Source organism: Monodon monoceros, unplaced genomic scaffold (assembly GCF_005190385.1).
Source record: "Monodon monoceros isolate NGI ecotype Baffin Bay Population unplaced genomic scaffold, NGI_Narwhal_1 Super_Scaffold_18, whole genome shotgun sequence".
Taxonomy (NCBI): Eukaryota; Metazoa; Chordata; class Mammalia; order Artiodactyla; family Monodontidae; genus Monodon; species Monodon monoceros.
Genome location: NW_021703774.1, coordinates 33,539,516 through 33,565,488, shown reverse-complemented (window position 1 = coordinate 33,565,488; position 25,973 = coordinate 33,539,516). Strand labels below are relative to the sequence as shown.

Here is a 25,973-nt window from a genome sequence, read left to right as displayed (position 1 = left end):
GGTGGAGGTGTATTAGGGCAGGAGACTCTGGAAAGGATTTCAACTCTGAAAAACCCAAACCCTACTTTTTTCTTATTCTCCCTAAATCCTTCATTAACACTGAGCTCTTCCCACATGACTCTCTTTCTCTTCACAGCATGATACCTCAATACAGCACAGAAGTTAGATATTAAAGTCTTTACTTCAATTAACTTGGGACCAAATCTAATTGAGAACATAACTGCTATCCTTTACCTCTCCCTGGCTGAGCCAAGCACGAGTGCCTCCCGAGCCCTCCACCTTCCCTCCCTTCCCGGTGACTACTGAAACCTGCTTTACACGGGGTCCTATTTTTAGATTCGTGTGCCCATGCGCACATGTGTGCTTATTATTCTCTCCCAGCCTGTCTGATTTTTCCCCATATCAATTATGAGCGTCCTTATGGCAGAGACTGTCTTTTCTTCTTATCTTGTAAACCCTCCCACTTAACACAGTCAGCTCCCAATAAAGATGACATGGCTTTTGCCTTTAAAAAAGAACTGGATCCAAGTCAATTCACTTAATTGGCTATGAATTTCTGAAAATTAAAGAACCTGCCGCACATTGCTTCCTGTGTCTACTGTGGAATAATTATGGGCTTACAAGAGCCCAGAAGATGAATACTAAAAGTTCCCTGAGCCCAGCACTGTTGTTAAGGGACGTGATCACCAGGGCTGTGCCCCTGGTAAGCTGAAAGCCCAAGGTGTGTCCTGGTGACATTCTGACGGCACAGCCAGCAAGACACAGGAATGCCCCAGCCTCCAACATCCTCCCAACTGTGCATAGAAGCATGTTTTGCTCCCGACCTGCCCTCTATCATTCCCTGCCCTAAAAGGATGATATGAAGCCATTTATGCAGAAGCTTGTAAGCCTCTGTGTGGCCTCATGAGACAGACAACCCTGTAAACCACAGTCTGTTATGCTCATGACTGAGATTTGTGCTGCCCTGGCCTGCTGGTCGTGACGGTGGCCACTCAGGAGGCTGAGCAGGGCTGGCGTTCTTTTATTCCCCTGGGGCACGGTTGGGACCTGTGGGTCTCAACGCTGCATCTTTAATGACCTGGCAATTAGTGCTAACTACTACCTCCGTGAGGACAAGGACATCTGAGGGTGACTGTAAGACAAATTTCCTCCTCTTGACGATTATGAGCCTGGATCTAAAAATAACACGCCAGGGTTAATGACCTGGTTCAAGGTAGTTCATGACACCTTGTGAATAAGACATCGTACAGGACAAAACATACAACTGCTGAGTTTTTACAAGAACTGGACATAGAATTATATAGAGTCACTCAATTGCGTATTTCCTCCCAATGTAGCCATATCATAAAAATCAAGAGGCAGGAAGAGTCTGTCATTCGGGAGGGCCCATGGGGGTCGCTGAAGTGAATGGAGACTGACATACTATTACCTAGGGCCAGGCTTAAGAACACTTAACTGTGCGCAGGGAATAAATGGTGAATCTAATCTACTAGTGTTTTACCTGGGATAGCTATGTTTGGTCCCAACTCCTGAGGACAAGAAAAATTGTCACTGCTACTTACATTTACTCTAGGTCAAGCACTGTCTCAGGGCTTCACATATATTAAAATTTGTTTAATCAGCATAACAACTCCATGAGGTAGACACTATTATTATCCACAATTTACAGATGAGGAAACGGAGGCAACTAACAACCTTCTTGTAAAATCACACAGCTAGTAAGTAGAAAATCCAAGATCAGAGCCCAGAAAATCTGGTTCCAGAGCCTGTGATCTTGACAATCACAGCTATATTCCTTCTGTGGTGATGATAATTAGATCGGCTACCATTTTTTGAGCATCTAGTAAGTTATAGGCACTCAGCTAGTGCTTTACATATATTATATCTAATCTTTAGAACAACTCTTCAAGGTAGGCATTACTCTCCACATTTCAAGGATGAGAAAACTGAAGCGAAAAGGGGTTAAGTGACTTGGTCAAGGTCACACAGCTGTAAGCGGAAGATCCAAATTTGTCTGGATTAAAGCTCTCAGCTTTTTCTGCTAAGCTGTAAAGCCTCCCAAAGAGCTTTCAAATGAATTCTTTCTCTGTTCAAAAGACAGGCCACCACTCTGTCTTGCTGATCCCCCAAAGTGCCTGTGTTGCTTCTATCCTCTTTTGTCCACATGAGAGGAGACCTCCCAACTTTTCCAAAAAGGACCCAACCACCATTTAAAGTTCTATTTGGACTGGGCCAGTGAAAAACTCACCAACAGACCTTTTGTTAGTTTCTAAATAAAGTCACCTTGAGCCATGGCAAAAGGAAACCAACCTTTGCTCAACACCAGATGCTAATTCTCGGCAAAACCTTCCCTGAAGGAACAAACAGCTCCCAAATATGTCCAAAATGAATGAGTGACACACTGGTCCCAGGAAGTAAGGGGTTCTTCCTTCTGGCAGCTTCAGGCTTCCTCCTACTTCCCTCCTCAAAATCACCCCATATTCAAAGAGGAACTTTCTGGTCCTCCACTCTTTTCTGATTTGCAGTCACAGCTATAACATTCTCCATGGCCAGCTGACTCTGTTTTTCAACCCAAAGCTGTCCTGTGAGGCTGATGAACAACTGTGAACTCAACTCCAGAGGAGAAATCCATCGGCAATAGGTGATGTAACTGCAGAGACTGTGCACATTCAAACACTGGGCCCAAGGCCAAGAACATGGACACTACAAGAATTTCTCTTTAATTAACTGTGTACCTAACCTCCCACTGAAAGGAGTATTGCAGGTCGAACATCTACCAGATTCTTGGGATACCTGAGTGCCGCTCCCTCCCTCACATCCCTTCCAATAAGTTCCACACTCATAATCAGGCAAATAAGCAGATTTACTTTCCATGTGTATTTCCTTAATATACTGCTAATTTAATGTTAGTGAGAATAGGATAGTGTCTTATTCCTATCCCCAGTACCTAGATCAATGTCTGTATATAATTAGGTCTCCAAAATGTGTGCTGAATGAATACACAAATAAATATATCTTTTAAATCCCTTTTCACCCTTTGCAATCTGAGTACCACAGACAATACAAAGAATCTTCCCCTCTTTTAACTCCTAAAACCTTTACTGTTGGAAATCAAACATTTCCACAGCCTCAACCATTATCTCTCTATGAACTTGCCCCACTCTCTACCAACAACCCATACATTAGCTCTGAATATGGTCCAGATCTTTAGCCCTGAATACAGCTAGTCATTTTCTGTCAATTACAGATACTTCACCTTCAATATCCTTCTGATGTCTTAAACTTAACAACCAAACACCAAATTTCTCATATTCCAGACCTTCAAAAACAGCTCCTTCTCCTAACTTTGGTATTTCTATTAAAGGCACCATTAATTTACCAGTCACCCAAGTCCAGAAGAAACTTCACAGCCCTCTTTCTTTTGTGTTGCCAAGATTACTTGAAACCCAAATCCCATCAGTCGGGACTACCCTGGTGGCGCAGTGGTTAAGAATCCGCCTGCCAATGCAGGGGACATGGGTTTGATCCCTGGTCCGGGAAGATCCCACATGCCGCAGAGCAACTAAGCCCGTGCGCCACAACTACTGAGCCTGCACTCTAGAGCCCACGAGCCACAACTACTGAGCCTGCATGCCACAACTACTGAAGCCTGCGTGCCTAGAGCCCGTGCTCTGCAACAAGAAGCCCGCGCACCGCAACGAACCGTAGCCCCCACTCGCCACAATTAGAAAAAGCCCGCGTGCAGCAACGAAGACCCAACGCAGCCAAAAAAATAAATAAACAAATCCCATCAGTCAGTAATTCCTGTAGTCTTCCCGTACCAGCTGTTTTCCATCTGTCTCTAGACCGTAAGCTCCAGGAGTGCAGGGGGCAGTATCTGTCTGCCTGGCATGTGCGTGGCACATGGTAAGAGCACAATACATGCTTGCTAAATGGACTGAAGAATCGATTTTGATCCTTTCCATCCCTACCCTCCCACCCTAATTTAGATCCTTATTACTTACTGTGACAACTGGTTTCACTGTCTCAAGTTCCTTGTGAATTAGCAAACCATCACCATTAAGGATAAGGTTAATCTTCCTTAAGTAGAGTTCATAACCTCAGCTTGGACACTTGGTGTTCCTACCTTCAGTGGTTTCCAGTGTCCACAGCAGAGAGCCAAATCTTATTCAAGAGTCAGGGCTCGCCATGATATGGTCCTATCTACTTTTGTCCAGTTCCTCCATATACACTCATTACCCCAACCAAACCAGTCTACTCATTGTACCCCAAAAGTGCTTTGTACTTTCCTCCTGGCTGTAGCATCTTTCCCCTCCCTCTCTCTCCACGTGTCAAAATCCTAGCCATTTTCAAGGTCTGGTTCAAATCCCATCCCCCACCTTGAAAGTTTCCTGACCTACCAACTGTGCATCATGCCTTCTGTAGCACGCACTTGGTACTTACCCCATATTGCCCTACAGTGAATATCTGTGTTATTATGTTCAGGCATAATTTGTCCCTGATTAGATTATAAAGTCATGTGGGAAAGAACCACTACTTCTACTTTGAATCTCTCTCCTCTAAGAGGCTAGACTAACACCTTAAAAATGTTCGACAAATATTTGTTGTTGAGGAGAAGGAAAAGCTGGAAGAAAGACAAGATGTTGGCAGTGGGTTATAAAGTAGCATAAGGTCTTTGTAAGGAACACAGCGGCATAGCATTGCAGGAGTATTCCTCTAAAACTCAACAGGAAAAGAAAAAAAAAATACCATAACACTACCTGAAAATAAAAGATAGAACTGAGCTATTAAAAGTAGGAGATCAAAACCAAATGAGCTATGACTGAAAGGTAATTTACAGCAAGTCTGTGCAAAAAAAAAAAAACAACCAGCCAACACATTATCAATTAGAGTCCTGCTGGGCAATATTAACACAGATTCCACTTAAAAGAGACAATCAAAGGCTTAGCAACAAACAGGAATACATTTAGACTCTTCAAGGAGCCGAAGAAAATGCAAGAACATCTTCCCTAGGAAGACTTCCTACCCTCTCATAATATCTCTGCTCTTAATCAAACCAGGCAGATAGAATTTCAGACATTAATAGGGTCCTCCCACAATTCAAAGGGATGGAGGAAGCCATATAATCTATCTTAAACAAAGCAGAATAAGATAGATAGAAATAATCACTATAGTTCTATCTATAGGGGGGAGAGAAGGAGGGGAAGTAGACTGCAGGGTCAGACTTTGCAATGGAGTCAGAGTTGTGTGAGATTTAGTGAAGGTGTCTGCACTGAGACCATGTGGGAGAAGACAAAAGGTAAGCAGGAGAAAAGCAGAATAGGAAGCCAAGCCAAAGAGTGACAGGGTAATGGCTTCCAGGGTAAGAAGTTGTCCAAGAGAAGATGAAAACAGCACTTCAGCAACGTTGGTCCCTAAATGCGGTCACTTAAGACTATAAATTAAAATACCCAACCTACCCCAGTATGAGGGGCTGAAATCTAGCCAGGTTGAGAAACTGGCCTGGAAAAGGGTGGGACAAGTCATGTAGACCAATTTCAGCCCTGGCTAACCTACCCCATCCCAAGTTGAATAGTTTCCATGTCCCTGAGATGTGTCTGTCCAGGGCTCCTGCTGGCAGCTGCTCTCCTGGCAGCACAGGGAGACAAATTCATGGCATTGCTGGGCCAACAGCTGCTACAGCTCTGGGGGAGGTGACGAGTGCCTGCTGAGATGCTCTGGGCAGAGAATAAACTATTCTAGGGAGCAGCCCTGGAGTCAGAGAAATCGAGGCTACACTTCTCCGGCTGAATGAAAATACAATTGCCACTCCAGAAACCCAGAAAACCCATAGTCCTTCCTCTGTCCCAGCTTCTTTGACTTTAATTGCTTCTTGCCCTCATGTTTGACCCATCCTTTCTAGTTCCCAGGGCACGACTTCAGTCTCGGCCCCCATTAACCTTAGGCTGACTGCCATCCCTTCCTAACAGGTTTCCTCCCTCCAGTCCCTCTGCTCCAGCTGATCTTATGCACTGTTGCCATAGTTACCTTTCCAAATCGCAGCCATCCATAATTATGCTCCAAAACTATCAGTGGGTCCCCCATGCTTACAGAATAAAGCCCAAACTCTTATCACCTGGCATTCACGGACCACTGTAATCTGGTCCCTACCAACTTTTCCAGACTTATGTCACTATCACGTTTATTACTCCTGTTCGTTAGTAAAACAGATGAGTTACCTACCAGTTTTGCTTTTCCCAGCTCTATGCCTTTATCAACACTGTTCTCTCCGCCTAAAATGCTTCCTTCCCCATCCTTTTACCCTCCTTCTACAACTTCTGCATCGTTTCAATTGAATTAAGCTTATAAAACCAATACCTTGCATTGGCACTTTTGTGTTTCCATTTCCCATCCACTGAACCTCACCTCCATAAAGCCCACTCTTCTCTGTGCATTTATGGCACTTTACAAAGTGGATGAGCAGAATGGTCTTTCATACACCTGCCTGCTCGTATATCACATACAGTGTGGTAGAGGCTGTTAATTGTCCCCCACTATCTTTCCCCTCCATCTATATTAATAGAAACTCTACTTTCTGGTCATTAGAATAATAACTACATTTCCCAGCCTCCCTTGCAGCTCAGTAGAACCATACCAGTCAGGTGTGAGCTGAAGAGATGTATGTGCCACTTCCAGACTGTACCTTTAAAGGGTAAGGATGTGCCTGCCCCTGGCCCTTTTGCTTTTCCCGCTGGCTGGAATGGGGACATGGTGGTCTGAGCCATCTTGGGTCATACAGAACAAGCGCAACACTCTAGGGATGAAATAAGGACCCTGACACAGCCCTGGATGGCTAACGCCCAGACGATTACACGAGAGAAAAATCAACCTCCATCTCATGTAAGATACTATTATTTGGGTCTATTAAAGACCCAAATATTTGGGTCTGCCAAACCTAAAACAGACATGCCTAAAAAGCCTTTCCTAGGCCAAAAATGTCAATTTTCAGTTGCTAACAAATGTTTCAAGCGTGGCCTGGTGGTGTTGTCTGCCAAGGGCCAGCTCCGTTTCAGCATCGTGGTTGTCTCTGTACAGTAACACTTGTACGTGCAAAAATCAGAATACTTGGTTCTGTTTTACAGCACAGAGATGAGTGGAAAGTGGAAAAATGCAAGTGCTGCTGCTAGTGTTACACTGAGAAGTAGAGTCTCATCCCTGGATGAACAAGACAAGGTTAGTCACCATAATTCCTCAAATGTTCTCTGGACTTATGCAAGCAGACCATGGGTTTAATTGTGGCAAAAAGAAGAAAATGAAAGACAAATGCTCAAAGTTCAACAGGTGAGGTGTAATTCAGAATTTCACATATATACTTATAGTAATAGAACCCACCTACTCCATGTAAAACTCCTGTACTTTGTAAATTATGTATGAAAGTAGGATGTTGCCTGGACTCCCTTAACTGAGTTTCTCACCATCTTGCCTGTGTTACATGCACTTGTATGTATGTCTCATTGCCTCTTCTATTAGGCTGTACCACATGAATTTGTCACTATGTGACATTTTGTGTCTTCCAAAAATCAGCAATTTCATGTTGCACTCTAACAGATTGAAAACTCTTGGGTTTGGGACTCATTTTAGTTACCTTTGTCTCTCGCAATGCCTTATAATGGGAGAATATCAATAAGAAATTGCGGGATTAACTTTTACAGATCTTCTACTTGAAAGCCTGCTAGTTCCATAAGACAACGCTATCCTACATACCTTCCATCCTTTTAAGTGCTTAAAAAAAATCACCTCTCCCTCCTTTGTTCCCCTCTGCCTTCCCTCCCCCATCCTCCCCTGGTAACTTTTACTTCTGGTAATTAACATTTACTACTCCCTAAAATTGGGTGTGCCCAAGCCTTGGGTCCCGGGTTTAGCTCTCTGTCCTTCTCTTTCTCTTCCCTGAGTTCATATAGTTTCATATCTTCCATAGTCACTTTTTTTTTTTGCGGTACGCAGGCCTCTTACTGCTGTAGCCTCTCCCGTTGCGGAGCACAGGCTCCGGACGCGCAGGCTCAGCGGCCATGGCTCACAGGCCCAGCCGCTCCGTGGCATGTGGGATCTTCCCAGACCGGGGCACGAACCCGCGTCCTCTGCATCAGCAGGCGGACTCTCAACCACTGCGCCACCAGGGAAGCCCCCATAGTCACTTTTTACCTCACCTCTTACCTCAATAGTACAGCATCTCCACTGGACAGCCCTCCCACTGCCCCAAACCCAACATGCCCAGAGCAGGCTCACCATTCAAACCAGGTCTTCCCTCAACAGCCCCACTTCTATCATAATGCCCCAGTTCTTCCAGGACACCAGGCTAGAGACACTGGGTCACCTCTGACCATTACAGTTCTTTACCCAATCAGTTACCCAGTCCTCTTCAGTTTCTTGAATACTTCTTGAATATATGCCTTCCTCTCTATTCTTTTTTGCTCTCACATCGTACATGGATTATCCCCCCAAAACCTCTATCTTGGCCTTCTCTGGCATAAAAATTCATTCTTCTACCATCTTTCCTCATGTCTCCTTCCCCACACAAGAACCCAGAGGGCTCTCTACCATGCTGCCACATCAAATTTGAACTACCCTGCTTGTCTGTCAAAGAACCGTTATTTGGTGTCTACTTATCTAAACCCTATTTTCCACTGCTTTGGGAAATACCTGTGTTCTCATAATATTTTGCTCATACCTCTGTTAAAGTCTTTTTTACATTATATTGTTTACACGTCTCTTTTCCCTGTTAGCCAAGATTCCAGAGCTTATCTCAGTCTCTGAAGGAATCAGCCCAGAACACAGTACCCAGTAGGCATTTAAAAGGGGTCTGTTGAATAAGTATCAATAGATTGCTGCTCAGGATAAGATCCGACAAGAAACTATTAAAGTAACCTAGCCATAAGGTGACAGCAAAGGAGTGGCAAAGGCTCCTCTATGAGTGCTTGTAGCCCTTTGTTCTTTTGTTCCGCAACACTTACCTCAACTCATCTAACTGCGTGATGTGTTCAGTGCCTGTTTCCTCATTCTATTATGTGGAAGACGGTGCTTGTTCATTGTTATATCCCGGGGTACAATGTCTGGTCTGAAGAAGTTCAAGGAATGCACAATGGACATTTGTTGAATGAATGCATACGAACCTCCTGTAATAAAGCTGGATCCCTCACTAGCCCCTTTACCCCTCGCCACCAAACACTCCTGCTTCCTCTCTCTTGCACATGCTATTCTCTCCTACACAAATCTACCTTTAAGGACTAACCTAAATCCCACTTGCTTCATGAAAATGCTCCTGACTACTCCACATCCTTTATCTGTCTCTGATGATTTATCACTGACCTCTTATCACATCTATATTCTACATAAAACCAATGGTCTCTTAATGAGACCATTATTGCTTTATCCTCTAATTGCTTCCTATATTAAAAATCTTTTCTCCCCAACCAGATATGGCTCCCTACGGATACACACAATAAACCTGTCTTGTATCTTCCAATACCTGTACAACACAGACCACATAGCTGGCTCTCAAGAAATACTCACTTGTCGTCTGGGAAAAATGAAGTCAGGTACCAACTTTATCAGAAGGGAAATCAATTCTCCCAGTCTTGGAGAAAACACCCTATTTCTTGTATGTGACCTTAGAGCAGTTCAGCACATCTGTACCTTAATTTGTAGTAAATGTGTCCTTAAGCTGAGAATATAATATAGTACTAAAAATCAAATGCTATTTTAAAGTTAGGAGGAGTTTATCAAGAGAATAAATCCAACTTTGAATCATTTTTCTAAAGCAAACAATTCCCCCACTGATCTTCATTTATCATATACTAAAATAACATTTTAGTCTCTCAGGATTGCTTATCATAAAGAGAACAGGACTTGCAAAAGATAAGAGACTCGGAGGACAAAACATCTGGAGGAAATTCTCTTTCTGGCTTCTATTGAAAGTGTCATATGTTCTCTTTATTTATTCATTGCTCAGAGCTGGCTTGTAAAGGATAAATTGTGTCCCAAATTATTAGGGCGATAAACAAAAATAGAAAACAGGGAAATAAGATACACTTGGCACTAATTCTTAAATTCACTCATTCATTTACTCATCCAATAATATTTAGTGAGCATCTATTATATATTACACTAGGCACTGTGGGAGACTGAAAAACGAATCAGAAAAGCTTAGACAGTCCACTGAGGGAAGATAATATAAGGCAGATAGTTCTGAATGTCCTAATAAAAGAACAAAAAAAAAAAGAACTGCTGTAAGAATTTAGAAGAGGGAGAACATTCTTCCTCCTGGGAGAATCTGGAAAGTTTCTTAAAACAGGTTGCATCTGCATTCAGTCTTAAAACATGGGTATGGCTTCAACTTGCAGAGACGTGAAGAATGGGCACAAAAGTTCGTATACAGGATAAGCAAAGGCCCAGTGGAGTTAGTGTTCTGTTTGGCTGCAGTATTGCAGAACAGAAACAGGAAATAAGGTTGGAAAGTTGGTCGGGCCAGATGTAGAGGGGCTTGAAGACCAAGCCAAGGAGTGTACACCTTTGTGAACAGAGCAACACTTCTCAACAGCAACCTGGGGATCTTGTTACAGCAGACTGGGAGTGGGACCTGAGATTCTGCATCTCCAAAACCCCGGCGGTGCTGATCTTGGGAGACCACATCTTCAGTATCAAGAACACAGACATCGGGGGGCCATTGCACAGAGAGACTGCCTGATCCCCAGGGTGTTCCAGGAAGACTAAATCTGATAATAATGGATCAGGCAGATTGGAATGGGGAGAAGCTGAAGACTGTTGTCCGCAACGCTGGTCTTTCGTTAGAATCATCTGGGAAGCTTCTACACCACACTGTTACCCAGGCCTTACTCCCGAGATTCTGGTTTAATTGATCTGGAGTGGGGCCCAGATTTCAGTATTTTTAAAAAGTTCTCCAGGGAATTCTAATGTGTGGCCAGGATTGAGAACCTCTGCTAAAGATGATACAGTAAGTATTGCAATCACTCAGGCAAAGATGATGATGATCTAAACTAGTGCAATGGCAGTGAGAACAAAGTGAAGGGGCCAGTTGTATAAAATACTGTAAATGTAGAAGGAATAGGCTTTAGCAACTGTCTGCACAGCGACTTAGATTTATGGCTACAACATTCATTTCTACCAGTTAAAGACAGTTTGGTGAAATGGTTAAGAACACAGACTCTGGAGCCAGATTGCCTGGGTTTGGATTTCAGCTCTGCTATCTGCTATTTATTTATTAGGGGTGTGTGTGTGTGAGAGAGAGAGAGAGAGAGAGAGACCTTGAGCAAGTTCCTTAATCACTTTATGACTCAGTTTCCTCATCTGTATGTTGGGGATATAACAATAACTAACATATGGAGTTGTGAAGATTAAGTGAATTAACAAATATGTAAAAGCCCTTAGAACCATGCTTGGCATATAGGAAAAGCTTTAAAGGCGTTTGCTGTTATTATAAGCGTGGTTCATCATCTATTCTGATCTCTCCAAGACATCGAACTGAATGTAAGACTGATCTGGAAAAGGAGAAGTCCTTGAGGGCTCTCAACCCTCAGCCAATTTGAAATCACTACGTCACCTGCTTCATAAATACAATTCGATGGAGGTGGCACACCCTGCCTCCCTCCATCCCGGACCCCATTCTCAAGGTCTCTAAAAATAACAGCCACAGCATCCCTACTTGAACTGCTGGTCCTTTGTGCTTCGCGTCTTGGCCAGGAAGCGCTCTGCCAGCTTCTCCAGGTTGCGGGAGTAGTCCATCTCGATCTCAGCCTTCTTCCGGAAGAAGTCCTGGAGGTCCTGCAACAGCTGCACTCGGAGCTCACACTGCTGGTCCAGGCATTTCATCTGCTCTGTGAGCTGAGCACGGATCTCTGCAAAGAAAGCGAGGTGAGGCAGTCAGACAGAGATCCCTGGAAAAAACCATAACACCAACATTTACCCCTTCCATTTAGTTGTTCCCTGTGCTATGGGGAACTTAAAGGCTTTAATTTTTTAAATGTGATATGAGGCACCACCAAAACTCACCAACTCTTTTCAGACCCTTAAAGAACACTGAAACCAGGGATCTGCTAAATCATTTAAAAGGAACTGCTTATCAGACATAATAATACTCAGAGCTACCCCTTAATGAGCAATTTATTGTGCTTCCAGCAGTGTCAGAATGTAGGCTCCCTTCTGGCAGGGAGCCAAATGAATTATCTCCCAACCATCCTATTAGGTTAGTACTACTTTCATCCCTATTTTAAAGAAGAGAAAACTGACTCTTAAAAAGAAGTCAAGCTATTAGGTGGTGGAGCCGGGATTCAAACCCAAACAGCTTCACTTCAGAGCCCAAAGTCCTACTTTTTATACTTTCTCCCATTATTTCAAACTGTTTTTCCACATCTTCATGAAGTAGGGGGAGAGGTCAGGATATTTTAGTGGAGATAGAAAGGGCTCTGCCCAAGTGCAAATAGTGGCAGTCAAGAATGAAATGAGCACCCAGACCTCTAGGCATGCAAACCATTAAATGTCAATCCGATTCCATAGTTTCCAATACCACTGAATGTAATCAATCTTCAAGAAGCTGATATTTTCACCAACAAATATCACTCATATCTCTGATGCTCCATCCTCACGGATGCTCAGAGCCTCTGCTGTGTCAAAGCTAGAAATATTTCTGGTTAAGCTCTCGCTTGGCAGCTTTCTGGCTGGCCAGAATGCTCGTACAGGGTTAGCAAACACCCTCTCTGGAACTGCAGCAATGGCAGCTCCAGATACAACCAGATCTGCCTCAGATGCAATACTGCATTCGTTACTGACAAGAGACCTGGCACCCGCAGGAAGCAGCTTGCCAAAGCCAGACTGCAAGGCCTGCAGTGCGTATCCTGCTGAAGTTATGTCCCAATCCCCATCAGAGTCACAGTGGATTCACTTCTTTCATCCCTTTCTTCCCCACACCCCCACAAGCCTGCTCAGCTCCAATAGCTTAGGATGTGACAGTAACTCCAATCCCAGGGAAAAAGAGCACCTGTATTATTACACCTTTCCTCTGCATGCTCTAAATTCATTCCCCAACAGTAGAGTTGTAACAGTGCTTTCAGTCTATGCTCTGTAATGCATAGGGTGGGGGTGTGGAATCTAGAGTTTTCATCTGAGCTGCAGATAAATCAGAGGCAAATCCAGGAACGAAGCTATGATGTTGAAAATTCTGCCAACCACTCCTTTTATGAAGCAATGAGGGATGGGCAAATGGTACATTTGGCTTCGCCTTGGAGTAGCTTCGGGCCCATCATCCAACCCCATCTTCATTTTTGTTTGTTTTTACAGATATCAGGATGTACCACAAGTACCTGGTCCTTTATGGGTGATCTCAGGTGATCTGTGAGTGTAGTTCTCACCCTCTTCGGCTCCCTGCCTCCTCCCGTGCCAACCACAAATGCCAACCAGGCCTGCAGTAACCTCACCTGAACTGAAACTGAGCACCGGAGGATTGTTTCAAGCAGACAGAAGGCTGCGCAGAAAAGCCGCCTACCTCATCAAAGCTCTCTTGTTCTGTGTTTTTTTGGAGTCTGATTACAGGGGTGTTGGGGGGGAAGATCTGTAGAGGGCATGCCAGGCATCTGGTTCCTGCCAGGGATTTCTGGGCCTCTTAAAGGCAACAGCCCTTGCTGAGACTATTCCTCGAGGCATCTGTCCTCTTTCTATCTTTGAGAGATAGAAGTAGTAGCTGGTAGTAGTAGCCACTGGGTAGGCAGACTGTGGGTGGAGAGGACATTCACAATGCTCATTGATATTACTTACAACTTGTCCATTAAATAAGAATCAGGGGGCTTCCCTGGTGGCACAGTGGTTGAGAGTCCGCCTGCCGATGCAGGGGACACGGGTCCGTGCCCCGGTCCGGGAAGATCCCACGTGCCGCGGAGCAGCTAGGCCTGTGAGCCATGGACGCTGAGCCTGCGCGTCCGGAGCCTGTGCTCCATAACGGGAGAGGCCACAGCACTGAGAGGCCCGCATACCAAAAAAAAAAAAAAAAAGAAGAAGAATCAGGGCATCTTAGGGTGAAAAGGCTTTCCAGGTACCCAGTCAGTAACAGATGTGCAAGAGGATGTGGATAGCAAGGGGCTGTCAGCCCTCTCTGAGTCACTTGTAATTCATTTAAGATTTTGCCTCAATAAACTCTCTAACTAGTGGAGCAGAAAGGGAGCACAGGAGGATGGATGATGCCCACCTTCGCCATAAAAAGAGGAGGCTAAGCAAATTCCCACAATACCCATAAGTTTCCAGAGGTAGACCGCTCCAGGGTTGTCCTGTCTGAAGAAAAAGCACTTCATAGGAGGCCTTTAAGATACGTGAATTAATCTAAGAAGCCCCAACGTGCATCCAGCCAGCATGGAATTCCACCCTGACCTCCTTAGGTGTCTCAACAAATGGGCAGCATTACCCAAAGTGCACCCCAACCTCAGGCATCCCCTCCAGGCCCCTGAAGGAAAGGGAGCACGTGCTTACTGAACACCTTTATACACATCACCTTATTTAACCTTTATTACTAGGCCATAATTGGTATCCCCAATTGTCTGATTGCACAGATGAGAAAACTGAAGTATGACAAGTAATTTACCAAAGGCTCACACAATTAGGTGCAAGTGGGGTTGAAGCCAAATGAAGATTTGCCTTGATTTGTCAAAGAGGTTGTCAGTGGGGCAGGGAAACAAGAGAAACGAACAAGAGTCTGGGGTCTCTGAGGTATTTCTGGGGGAATCACAGTTTCTCTCGCTCCAAACCCCGTAATGTCCCTTTCCCCACCTTGCAGATGAGGTGGTGACTCAGGCCCCCAGAGTCAAGTTTGAAGTAGCCCGGTGACTCACTAACTAGCCCATGTTTCGACTAGTCCACAACTGGGCTGGATCCCTTCCTGCTTTCTAGATCTCCTCTACAGGGCAGCTTTGAAGGAAGTGAGAGTGCGATATCCCCACCCCAATCCAGGAAAAGGAGAGTCTCTGCTAAGAGATACCACCTGCCACTGTGGTTAATTAGTGATGCAACTCCACTGAGCATCTCCCCTCCCCCACCCCTCCCCATGGAAGGAGATGCCGCCCTGGCTCCCACCCTCAGAGCCTCTGCACAGGCACTTAAGGGAGACTCCAACTACCCCCATCTCCAGGCCTGCAGCTCCAAGACAGAATGGCTGCTCTGTCCAGGGCAAAATGTGCTCTGTCCAGGCTTTTGCTGCTGCTGCTTTTGCTGCAAAGACAAACAATGGTCCCCAAGAAGGCAGCTGTGCCAGCCCCAGTCCTCTGTCCATGCATATGAGGGGCAGGAAACAATAGGCCACTGAACGCCAGCACGCCTGGGCCATGTGCCCAGGCTGGAGGCCCCTCTGTACCCTGGCCGACCAATAAACTACAAGGGCAGAAAGAAGAAAGGGGCAATTTATAAAAACATGGAGGAATTCCTCACAGTTCCATCCACACAGTTCCATCGTGTGCTTAGGCCAGAATGCACGTGCACACGTGTATACACGCAAAGACACACAATCATACCACCCACAGTGCTTCACCACATCAACCCAAGAAGCCTTTGCAAATTCAGTTTATAGTTGGATGAGAGTTCCTGGGAGCTGGGGATGATGGGATCTTTGTAGGTTCTGTCCCTAGAACTACACTGAAGAAGTCAAGTTCTCACATTCTACATGCAGCTATATCTCAGGGCTATAAATGTATTTCATGGCCATCCAGAAAGCCAAAGTACAAAGGTCACCATGAACGACCTGGAGTGATACATGCCAAAAATGACCTCCCCTGGGCACCTCACACAGCCCATTTATTCAGCAAATCTTTACTGTGCCCCTACTGTATAACAGACCCTGTGCTAGGTGATGGCAACAGAGGACAAAACAGGCCCAAGCCCTGCCCTAATGAAGCATGGCTTGACAAGAAGAGGAAGGAAAAGAAAGCAAAGACAGTCTCATTACTTTCGCTTCAAATACTGTTTATTATAGATAGCCATGGTATTAAGCCCCCACCTAAAGACCAAAGATTTAAAAATCATCAGTAGCAGGCAAAAGATATTATAGGCAACAAGCCTAAGAACATTTCAATGTCCTCTGGCTCTTTTTCTATTATGTTTTATAAAAATGACACTTGAATACAAACTGCAGCTTCCCTTGCAAAAGGGGCCAAAGTTCTAGAACAAGTTTCTTGAAAATCAGAGTTGACCTTTGGTTAGCATTTCATTCAAAGATTCAAGTCAAAATGTAACTCCACTGTCCTGGAACTAGACCGTGACGACGGTTGCACAATCTTGTGAATATACGAAAACAAAAAACCCACTGAACTGTACACTTCAAAGGGGCAAATTTTATGGTGTGTGAATTATATCCCATTACAAAGATTGAACCCCACCAAAACAGCATGTCCTGCTGAGTGCCATCCTGCCAACTAAGGGGAAAATGGTCCAGCAAACAGGCACCAAAAGGAGGAAGGAATTCTTGGTTTCCATTTCTCCACTTGTATGGGCTGAATTTCAGTTCTGCATTGAATTTTTTTTTTTTTTTTTTTTTTTTTTTGCAGTAGGCGGGCCTCTCACTGTTGTGGCCTCTCCCGTTGCGGAGCACAGGCTCCAGACGCGCAGGCCCAGCATCCATGGCTCACGGGCCTAGCCGCTCCGCGGCATGTGGGATCTTCCCGGACCCGGGCACGAACCCGTGTCCCCTACATCGGCAGGCGGACTCTCAACCACTGCGCCACCAGGGAAGTCCTGCATTGAATATTCTTAAAGCAAATCTTAGAAGCTGTCCCTCAGGACAGGAGGCTTGTCCAGGACATTGAACTCCACTGGCAGATCACCATTCCATCATTTCTGAAGGGTGTCAGATCAAAACCTGGCAAGGAATGTTTTTCTGTATGAGTTCAAATGCAGGCTCAGCACACACATCCAGAAGAGCTCTCCGCAGGATATGCTGACTCCTTGTCCATGCTTGGCCATAGCTGAGATCCTAACTACACCTGTCCTGGGGTTAGAAGGAGGCTCATTTCCTTTTTAGAAAGAAGCTGAAGGGTCACAAAACGGATGAAATTCAAAGAAAAGCTAGACCTAATAGGATACTGATCATTTAACAAAAAAAGGGCCCTGCCACAGCGACAATCATGGAGACTCTAAAATTATATAACACCTGCCAATGCAGGTGACACAGTCCTCTAGAAACTGTCCTCACTTCAGAGAACACCCAGGAAATTCATCAGTCAGCAGAGTACTGGGGGATTCTGTTCAGCTCACTGCTTCCAATCCAAAGATATTAACCCCTTTCTTTCCCTCTTTCAAAATTCATCTCCTTTTTTAGGAATTCTGTCTGATTAAGTCACATGGAACCCCCTCCTATGAATCCCTTACCTCTGAGGAGAAAATGGGGGTCGGGGGGAGGCCGGGAGAAAGATGTAATCCTTCAGGAGATCAACACAGGCACGTCCTTCCCTTCTCCTTGACGTGCTGGCACCTAGGGGACAAGAGCTGCTACTCCCACAGGTTGTGCTCAGAGCCCGTTGAGCATGAGGTCAGCCTGGGTTCCCCACTGGGAACCAGGCCTGATGCCGGTCTTTTTCCACAAATCTGCGTCTCCTGCTTTTTAGCCTTTCACAAACACATGATGTCACCTCAGCCATCTCAGGAATATGAATTCCTAGTACCTTTCCAGCAAGTGTTATATAAGAAGACAATTGAGGCTTTCACCAGGCTTTACCCTCCATATCTCTTACCAAGACCTCTTATCACAACGGTCATCAGCTCCTCTCAGAACTATTCCCTGGGAAACAGAATGCTGGAATACCTTGCCAAGTCTCACTCTTTACCTGCAGGTTTGCCTTTCTACAAACTCAGTAATGGGAAGGCCTTTAAATTTTTTCTTGGACAACCGAACCAGAGCCCAGAGAAGGGGAAGGAATTTCTGGAGATCACACAGCTATTAAGCTTCAGATCTAGGCCTGGAACCCGGGTCACTGGGTTCCTAAGCCAAAGTTCTTTCTTACTTACTCTTGTCACAAATATTTATTTGAGCACCTTCCAGGTGCTCTCAGAGTACAAAGACAAAGTCCTCTGTCAATGTTAGCAGAGCAGTCAGGAAGAGACAAGTAAAAAACCTACAACAAACACAGTGAAACAATAATATAAATAAATGAGGTATGCACACAGTGTAGTGACAGCAGAGAGAAGGAAGACACGTATCACCCTCAATCAACTTCCTATACCACATCTTTCAGTGACTGACATTATTACTTATCTCAGTAGTCAGTATGCCAATAAAAGCCATCAAGCTACTCTTAGCAAACTAGAAAACAGCAAATATTCTTCCTCAAAGAGTGTGATCGATGGCCTTTTTCCTCGTTACTTTACCCTATTGAATATAGCATAGAAACAAACATGAGTTAATCCAAACAATCAATCAACAAATAGCTACTAAGCTTCCAGAATATGTGGATGTGACATACTTATTGTTTTCCCTTCCTTGCATCCATATCCTCCCCAACTCAGCGCTTTTGACAAAGCTGATTCCACCTCCGGCCTCTCCAAAGATGGTTGATGTTACCTCCAGGCCCTGTTTAGGAGCTACAAGACCTGGGGACAATGTCAGTCTGGGACAGTGCTACCATCTTGCCACCACGAGTGGAATGGAGCCAACCTAGAGGAAGCAGAGCTGAGGTATGGGAAAAGGCAACTTGAGCCCCTGAATCAATCATGGCCAGATGCCAGCCCTATCCATGCCCCTTTCCAGCACACAAGCCAACTCATTCCATTTTTGCTTAAAATAGTTTGCATTGGGGTTTTGGTCTCTTGCAAACAAAGGATTCCTAGTGGACTAAGTAGGGAATTCTCAAGTATTCAGAAGCATGAAGGTCCCTGTCCTCAAGGAACTTACAATCTAATTGTAAAAACATGATCAAAATATATAATGCATTTTCAAAAAATATATAATTATTTACATATTACATAATTATGCAAGATATATAATTAAATATATAAATCTTTATTATAGTATACTGGAAGAATGAAACTGAGAAGAAATATTACAAGTAAAAGTCTTAAGGACTCAAAGCAGTGGGGACTAACATTGCTAAAATAAGGCTTCTTGAGAAAGACTAAACTTGAGAGGGAGAAATTGTTTGGCTCACAACATACTCCTAGACACAAAACAATACCTGGCATATAGTAGGGCTTGAAATTTGTGGAAGGAAGGAGAGGATAAAGAGAGAAAATGGGAGGAAAGAGACGTCTGAACTAGTATTCTGAGGATGGGTAAAATTTCAATAAATGGAAGGGTGAGGGGACAATCTTCCAGAAGAAGGGAAAACATAAGCGGAGAGATGGGAATGTTTGAGCGTGGCCTCTTTATGAGATAGTGAGGAGGCTGGCCTCACCAGAACAAAAGGCAACGTAAGGGTAGGTCAGAGATAAGGGTGCACAGAGAGGAGCAGCTCCAAAGGCTAACAGGGTAGTTTGAATTTCAAGATGCCAGAAATGGAGCTGGTGAAAGTTTGTGTCATGATGGGAACAGAGCTGAAGGAAGATCAGAGTGGAGGACGTCTGTTGGATGGGTTCCTAGGCCTTCTAAATTAAGAGACGGAGTGAGCGTTAATGAGCAATCCAGGCTGAAATAGTACAGAGGTCAAAAAGAATAGGAGAATTCCATGAGTGGAAAATCCCCACACATACTAACACTAATCACTAGTAATAATACATACTTTAGAGCCACTGATCCTAAAGCTAGTGAGTCCAAGCTATCCCCTCCTATACAGTGGTGAGCAAACTGGACATGTAAGAGAGATCGTTGGGTTCAAAGGTAAGATAGTTACCTTGGTGGGAGGAAGGAGGGGTGGTGGCAACTGGAGTGCTAGCCTCTCCGGCTTTCCTTTTACTATAGTTCTTTGTGTCGAACTTTAAGTTTGGCCATCTTCAAAACTGTCTGCCCTGTGCAGTAGATTTCCCCAAAGTTATGAAAGAAAGAACCTTTCCTCCCCTCGCATTAACTCCACACTACCTAAGAACAATGCATGCAGCTTTGGAGACAAAGAGAAACCAGCCAGGGGGAAGGAGAAGGAGAAAAATGGCCTTAAGAGTTTCCGAAGGACGTCCATTTATTAACTGTTGAGTCCCCAAGTGAAGACACAGAAAGCAGCCTCATAAAGCCCATGAGACGGGAGGGTGTGAAGGGGAATATCTCAATGAACTTTAATCATCAGGACTGCTCTTGGCAGGCCGCCTTGGTTCTTTTAAGTGACTCAATAGAAAGTCAAAGACAAAAGGCTCCCAAATGAACAAGCTGCCACATCGAATGCCAAAGTAGTAATTTTACCTCCTAGGCCTTGCCTGAGATGTTTAAGAAACAGAATTCCTGAGGTCCAAAGTCTAGAATTAACTTGTACTACAAACTAAAGATTTGGAATGAGATGACCAACAGCTCCTCTGGGAAATGTTACCTAGTCTGATGCCCCTGATTGATTGCTAGAGACAAAGTGGAAGTGAATTCCCAAGGACCATGATAACCAACCAACAAATCTAGCATATATTCGTCTCATACCATCTCTGTGCAAAGATCTGAGTGACAAATCATTGGAACACACAAGAAAATATAAGACATTGTCTTGCTTTCAAGGAGCTTATAATCCAATTGGGAAAAAAAAGGAGACTAAATGCAAAAGCATTCAACTGTATAGGATTGTGTGTGCTAAGTGCCAAAATAATGGTCCCAGATTATGTTCAGAGAGGAGATCAGTATAAACCAGGATCAGCCTGAGTTGGTCTTCAGGCCTGAAACTGGGGAGGATTTAAAGAGGTGTAAGGGTTATAGAGGAAGGAGTGCTGTGATTACTAGGGCAAAGGTGAGGAGGCAGAAATGGGCAGATCAAGCCCAGGAGCCTGTGTGAGTACAGCGCAGTGATTTGAAGGTTTATTCAGAAGAGCATGGAGAGAAAGGGGGGGGGGTGGAAAAGCAAGAAAGAGTGCACATGCTCGATGAGCAGATCAGATACACTGTTCCAAAGGGATCTGTAAACTGTGGACAAAGCAAGGTAAGGGTCTTGAAAAGCAGAAGGACAGCACAAGAAGGGTCAAAAACCCAAGGACTTCCCTGAACTCAACTCCTGAAAAGACTAAGTGTCAACTTCAACATGTCCACTATAGTAATGGACAACGGTAAACTGTATGCTGCTCTAAGGCTCCAGCGCAACTGAATGGAAAACAAACCAGATCAGTCCTAAAATCCAGACCCTAAATTCCTAGAGAGCTGGCTCTGGAGGACTTACTTCATTTTGTGTAGGACCCAGCTTGGCCTACAGTATTGGCACATCATTTCAGATTTACTTCCACCAGCATGGACCAAGCCCCTATTAGTTGTTGGGAAAAGGGACAAAGATGACTACAGAAGACCAGGAGATTCACTCGGCCTTTGAAGTGCCTGTAGAGCTTCCTATTGGAAAATGCAGTTTTGTTCTCCAGTCTAGAGTTCTCAGGAGAGGTCAAGTCTGGAGGGAGACATTTGCGAGCCATCAGCAAGTAGATGGGAGTATGAAGTTAACCATGAAAGCGAGTGCAGCTGCCCATAGAAAGCATGCAGAATGAAAGAGAAGTAGGCCTAAGCCTGGGGACACCCTCATTTAGGTGGAAAGCAAAAGAAGAGGAGATAGGAAACTAGAGTGAGAATGGAAAGAGATGTATTAAGGTTTCAATAACTGCAAATCACTTAAAGAAGACAGCAGGACAAAGAGTTTATTAACTTGAGCGATCATTATTGACAGCCTGCTATGCATCACCCAAGATGAACACAACCACCTTACTGACAGGCTGGGTCAGCCTGTACTCCTCCAGTTGCTATGACTGTTCCAGTCCTTCATGCTGGTGGGCCGCCCTGACAACCCCTTGCCTTGTACCTGTGCTACACGCCTCTCAATTCCCACCCCAGGGTTTCCCTGTCGCCACTGTGGCATGGGATTTGGAGGGGCCTGCTCAGCCACCAGCCAGGCCATGAAGAAGCACAGGGGAATTGAAGCTCTAGGACATCAACCCCTGAGTAAGAGGGGATGGGGGATGGCAAATGAAATCTTCTCCCTCCTTTCCCCAGTGGACCATTCAGAGATGTAGTAGCTTCACATATTTTCTCTGAAGATGTCCCACAAGACCAAATGATCAGCCTGTCATGAAGCTGTGGCCAGCCTCTAAGCAGTCCCTTATATTTGTTCTCCCTCCCTCCCTCCCTTTCTCACTTCCCTTTTCTCCTCATTCCTGCTTCCCTGTGATGGCTCTCACAAATAAAGTGTAAGTGTTTGCCTCTAGAGCTCTAATTCTAGGGAACCCAGACTAAGACAATTACCATGGGCCAGGCACTGTTCTAGATGCTGGATAGATCATCTTTTCTTTGATGAAACTTATTCCCCAATGAAAGTATCTGCTTAGCAGAGTGTTGAGAATAGCTAACTAATAGTTATTTTTCAAGGACTCACCATATTTGTGAAGTGATTGGTTGGTTCTAAGAACTCATTTAGTTGACTACAGTTTGTTTTCTATGAACAGGTAAAGTGTCTCTACAAAAGTTATGGGTAGGTATACAATCAACAGTGATCACAGATGCCATTTATTAAATACTTTCTATGTGACTCATAGAAAGTTGAGTCACCATTTAAGTGTAAAGGTATGTTATCTCATTTAATCCTCAAAACATCCCAGTGGGATAAGTTTGCAATAAAGCAGAATGGTTAAGAGCCCAGACATTGCATTCAGAAAGACCTGGCTTTAATTCTAGCTCTGCCACATGCTAGTTGTGTATCCTTGAATAAGATACTTAATCTCTCTAAGTCTGTTTCATTATCTATAAAATACAGTTTGTAACAGCAGCCACACCAGTGGATTGTTGTAAAGCATAGAAGAGATAACATAGATAAAATAGGTAAAGTGTTTACTATATGCCGGGTACCTAGTAAGATTCTATTAAAAGTCAATCATGATTCCACCCACTTCACAGATAGGGACCACTGAGGTTCAGAGAGATTAGTTAATTGCCTGAAGTCACCAAGACAGTTTCAGATCACAACAGGATCTGAACCTAGACGTGTTCAATTCTAAAACAGGGCTCTTACTCACTCTCCTATATTTTTTTTAATGAAACTGAGATATGGACTCATTTAGTTGCCTTTCATACTGGAATCCTATAGTTCTAGCTGGCAATATTGATTGGGATCCCTGAATTTCTTCAGCTTATCACACAAAAGTCCTCATTCTTACTGCCTTAACTTTGAGTATTTAAGTATTTGTGTTGCGGTGGAGTGGGAAAACACCTTTATATCATTTCTTCTTGAAGGAAATAGTAGCAAAAAGTCCATGCCCACCTAGAGATGCTATCAACTGGAGAGGCAGCAGAGCAGAATCTGAGTTACCATTCAACTTTCTCTGAGCCTCCTTGGCACAAAGAAAGTATTTAGTAAGTGGCATCTACGATCACTATTGATTGTATATGACGTGCCTGCCTATAACTGGAAAACAGAGTGTTTGGGCTCAAAATGCCAGCTCCATCACTTACTAGCTGTGTGACCCTGGACAAATTACTTAACTTCTCTGTGCCTCAATGTCTCTATGTGTCAAAGTTCATTAATAATAGTACCTACCTTTAGAGTTTTTGAGTTAACATTTGTAAGGTAATTAGAATAGTTCCTGGTACATTGAAAATACCATATATGCTTTGGTTAAATACATAAATCTTTAATCCTTTAATCCTTTAACTTTCTAGACAAGAAGGTATAGGAAGTGATAGGAATTGAATAGAATAAATTAGTGGCTTCCTAACTCTTACAAGCCAACATACACACACAGGAAACACAATTTCATGAAACAATACATATTCCATAAAGTCTGTTTTTTTACATTTTAAATGCTTGTTGTGGCCCACTAATTTGATTTCATGACCTAGTAGAAGGTCTTGACCTGAAGATTAAAAAAGCTATGGAATAAAACACATGGCCACCAAAGGCAGAACTAGAACAGAGTCTTCAAACCACTCAGCTCCTTCTTCATGGTCATTACTAAATCAGAAAGGGCTTAAGTTTCACTTCTTGCTTGAAAAGAAACTGTACATTCCGGGTCTTCCTCCCATTCCTTCCACATTTCACATGAACACTGGAAATTCAGAGAACACCAAGGAACCAGCGGATACTTCCTGTCTATGCAACTCCTGCTACTGTTGCCCAATCCAATGTGTCACCACTGTGTATCAGGGAGAATTCTCCGGCTTGTCCTTTGAGTTTTGTCTTCCTGATTTTGAGGTCCAGCAACTATGATAACCCATCGCACCTTCAGAGCAAAAAAGCTATTGATCTAACACAAAGGCAATGTCATTACATATTTAACAAATGGATTATAAACAGAATAGATGAAACTTATTAATGGTTAAGTTGAAAAAGAAAAGAGTTCTTATCTCCTAGAGATAAATACTGAAATATTCAAGGATGAATAATGTCTGGTATTTGCTTCAAAGTGATGGAGGGGAGTGACGGGGGGTGGGGCGTTGGGGGTGGGGAGTGGATATAAATAAAACAAGACTGGCCATGAACTGAGGATTTTCGAAGCAGGGTGATGGGGATATGGAAGTTGATAACACTATTCTCCCTACTTTTGCGTATGTCTGAATTTTTTCATAATTAAAGGTTTTTAAGAATCCAATTAATAGGGCTTCCCTGGTGGCACAGTGGTTAAGAATCCACCTGCCATTGCAGGGGACACGGGTTCGAGCCCTTGTCCGGGAAGATCCCACATGCCGCGGAGCAACTAAGCCCATGCGCCACAACTACTGAGCCTGGGCTCTAGAGTCCGTGAGCCAAAACTACTGACCCCACGTGCCACAACTACTGAAGCCCGCGTGATTAGAGCCCATGCTCTGCAACAAGAGAAGCCACCGCAATGAGGAGCCTGCGCACTGCAACGAAGAGTAGCCCCCGCTCGCCGCAACTAGAGAAAGCCCACGTGCAGCAATGAAGACACAACACAGCCAAAAATAAAATAAATAAATAAAATAAATTTATTTAAAAAAAAAGAATCCAATTAATGGCATGTTTAAAAAAAAAGACTTAAAAGGACTCATAGTAAAGGCAAAGGAAGATCAACAAAATAGAAAGAATACCCAGAGATATAATACAGAGCAATTAATTTCCTTAAAATGGATGGACTAAATCTGTGGGTAGAAAAGGGATACTACATACCAGGAAATGTACATAAAATAATCAACATCAAGACAGATACTGTTTAAATTTTTGAACTTCAAGGATAAAGAAAGAATTATTTAAGAATCAATGGAGAAAAAGCAAATTGTCTAACAAAGTAGGGAGGCAGAAATCAGGATGGTCTCAGATTTTTCCAGATTGTTCCAGGCAACATTTGAGGCCTGAAGTAAATGAAGCCACATTCTAAAATGATTCTAAGGGAGAGCCACTGTGATCCAAGAATTTATGGCAAGCTGAGTCACCTCAAGTTCAAGTGTGAAAAAGGCTCAGCCATTCGCCAACTTGAAAGATCTCAGCCTAATATAGACCCATGAACCCCTCCTGAGAGACAGAAATCCTGAACCCAGTAGCTCAATCAAAACAAAACCACAGGAACAAAGAAGCAGTAAAAGAAAAGACCCCCAAAACGGGAGAGTTCAGGTCAGAATGTAAATGTTAGGAACACTGCCAAGGTAATAAAGCCAGATAAGCTACAAAAACTGGGAGATGGGAAAGAGAGGTACAAGGAAGGGCAAGAAAATGAATCACCTAATCTTTCCAGGCAAGGGATCAGCCAGTCTTGTCAAAAAGTGAAGATTTAGCTAAAAATGTAGTTTAAAATATCAGCAATGACTTCAGCCTCCTAATGATTTTCACAATCATTTTCTTAACCTTAGAGAGAACTTAAAGGACTACAATCTTTTGTGGAGAAGAAACATTTATCTGAAGTTCACCAGTTTC

General features: G+C 43.8%; 1 protein-coding gene across 10 annotated transcripts in view; it reads right to left on the bottom strand.

The window, feature by feature from the left end:
- Positions 1-25,973, bottom strand: part of SRGAP2 (SLIT-ROBO Rho GTPase activating protein 2) — a 234,517-nt gene that overhangs the window by 129,729 nt on the left and 78,815 nt on the right. For all 10 annotated transcript variants that reach the window (XM_029230886.1, XM_029230888.1, XM_029230887.1 and 7 more), the window contains one exon: positions 11,699-11,891. In XM_029230886.1, the coding sequence (XP_029086719.1) occupies positions 11,699-11,891 (193 nt within the window). The remainder of the gene's footprint in view (positions 1-11,698; positions 11,892-25,973) is intronic.